Here is a 431-nt window from a genome sequence, read left to right on the forward strand (position 1 = left end):
TCGTCATTCTCATCCTCACAAGCGACCACAACATCCACGTGACGTCTATAAGCAGGCAAGTCAACCATAGCCACTTCTCTTGCAAGATCCACCACTCTCCTGTCCATCCTCTCTTTATGCCTTGGGAACATACTGTTGAACAGTAAACAGCTTCCGCATGATATGCTGTATGCGTGTAGTCCTTTCTCTTTTAGCCATTTTAGCAACTCCCTTAAGCTCGGGTTTCCCTTGATCACCCACCTGTCCCAAACAGTCCAGCTTTGGTCTTGGTGCTTCACCACTTTAGGTGGAACCGGCTCAGCGATGGAGAAGAGTGGAAGTGCTAAGTTAGCAAATGTGTTTCTGTAGTCTTCCACTTTGTGTGACCCGTCTAAGACCTTGTACAGCTCGAGGCAGACAAAACCTGTTGCCATTGCAGTTGATGTTGCAAT

The 431-nt window shown here is 47.6% G+C and overlaps 1 protein-coding gene across 1 annotated transcript; it reads right to left on the minus strand.

Moving 5' to 3' along the window:
• Positions 1-5: 5 nt before the first annotated feature.
• Positions 6-425, minus strand: LOC104775082 (ubiquitin-activating enzyme E1 2-like; the record flags this gene model as incomplete). Its single annotated transcript, XM_010499372.1, has 1 exon — positions 6-425. A coding segment is annotated over one exon (420 nt), but the record flags the coding sequence as incomplete, so codon positions are not given.
• Positions 426-431: the final 6 nt, after the last annotated feature.

This window comes from Camelina sativa, unplaced genomic scaffold (genome assembly GCF_000633955.1).
Source record: "Camelina sativa cultivar DH55 unplaced genomic scaffold, Cs unpScaffold08495, whole genome shotgun sequence".
Taxonomy (NCBI): Eukaryota; Viridiplantae; Streptophyta; class Magnoliopsida; order Brassicales; family Brassicaceae; genus Camelina; species Camelina sativa.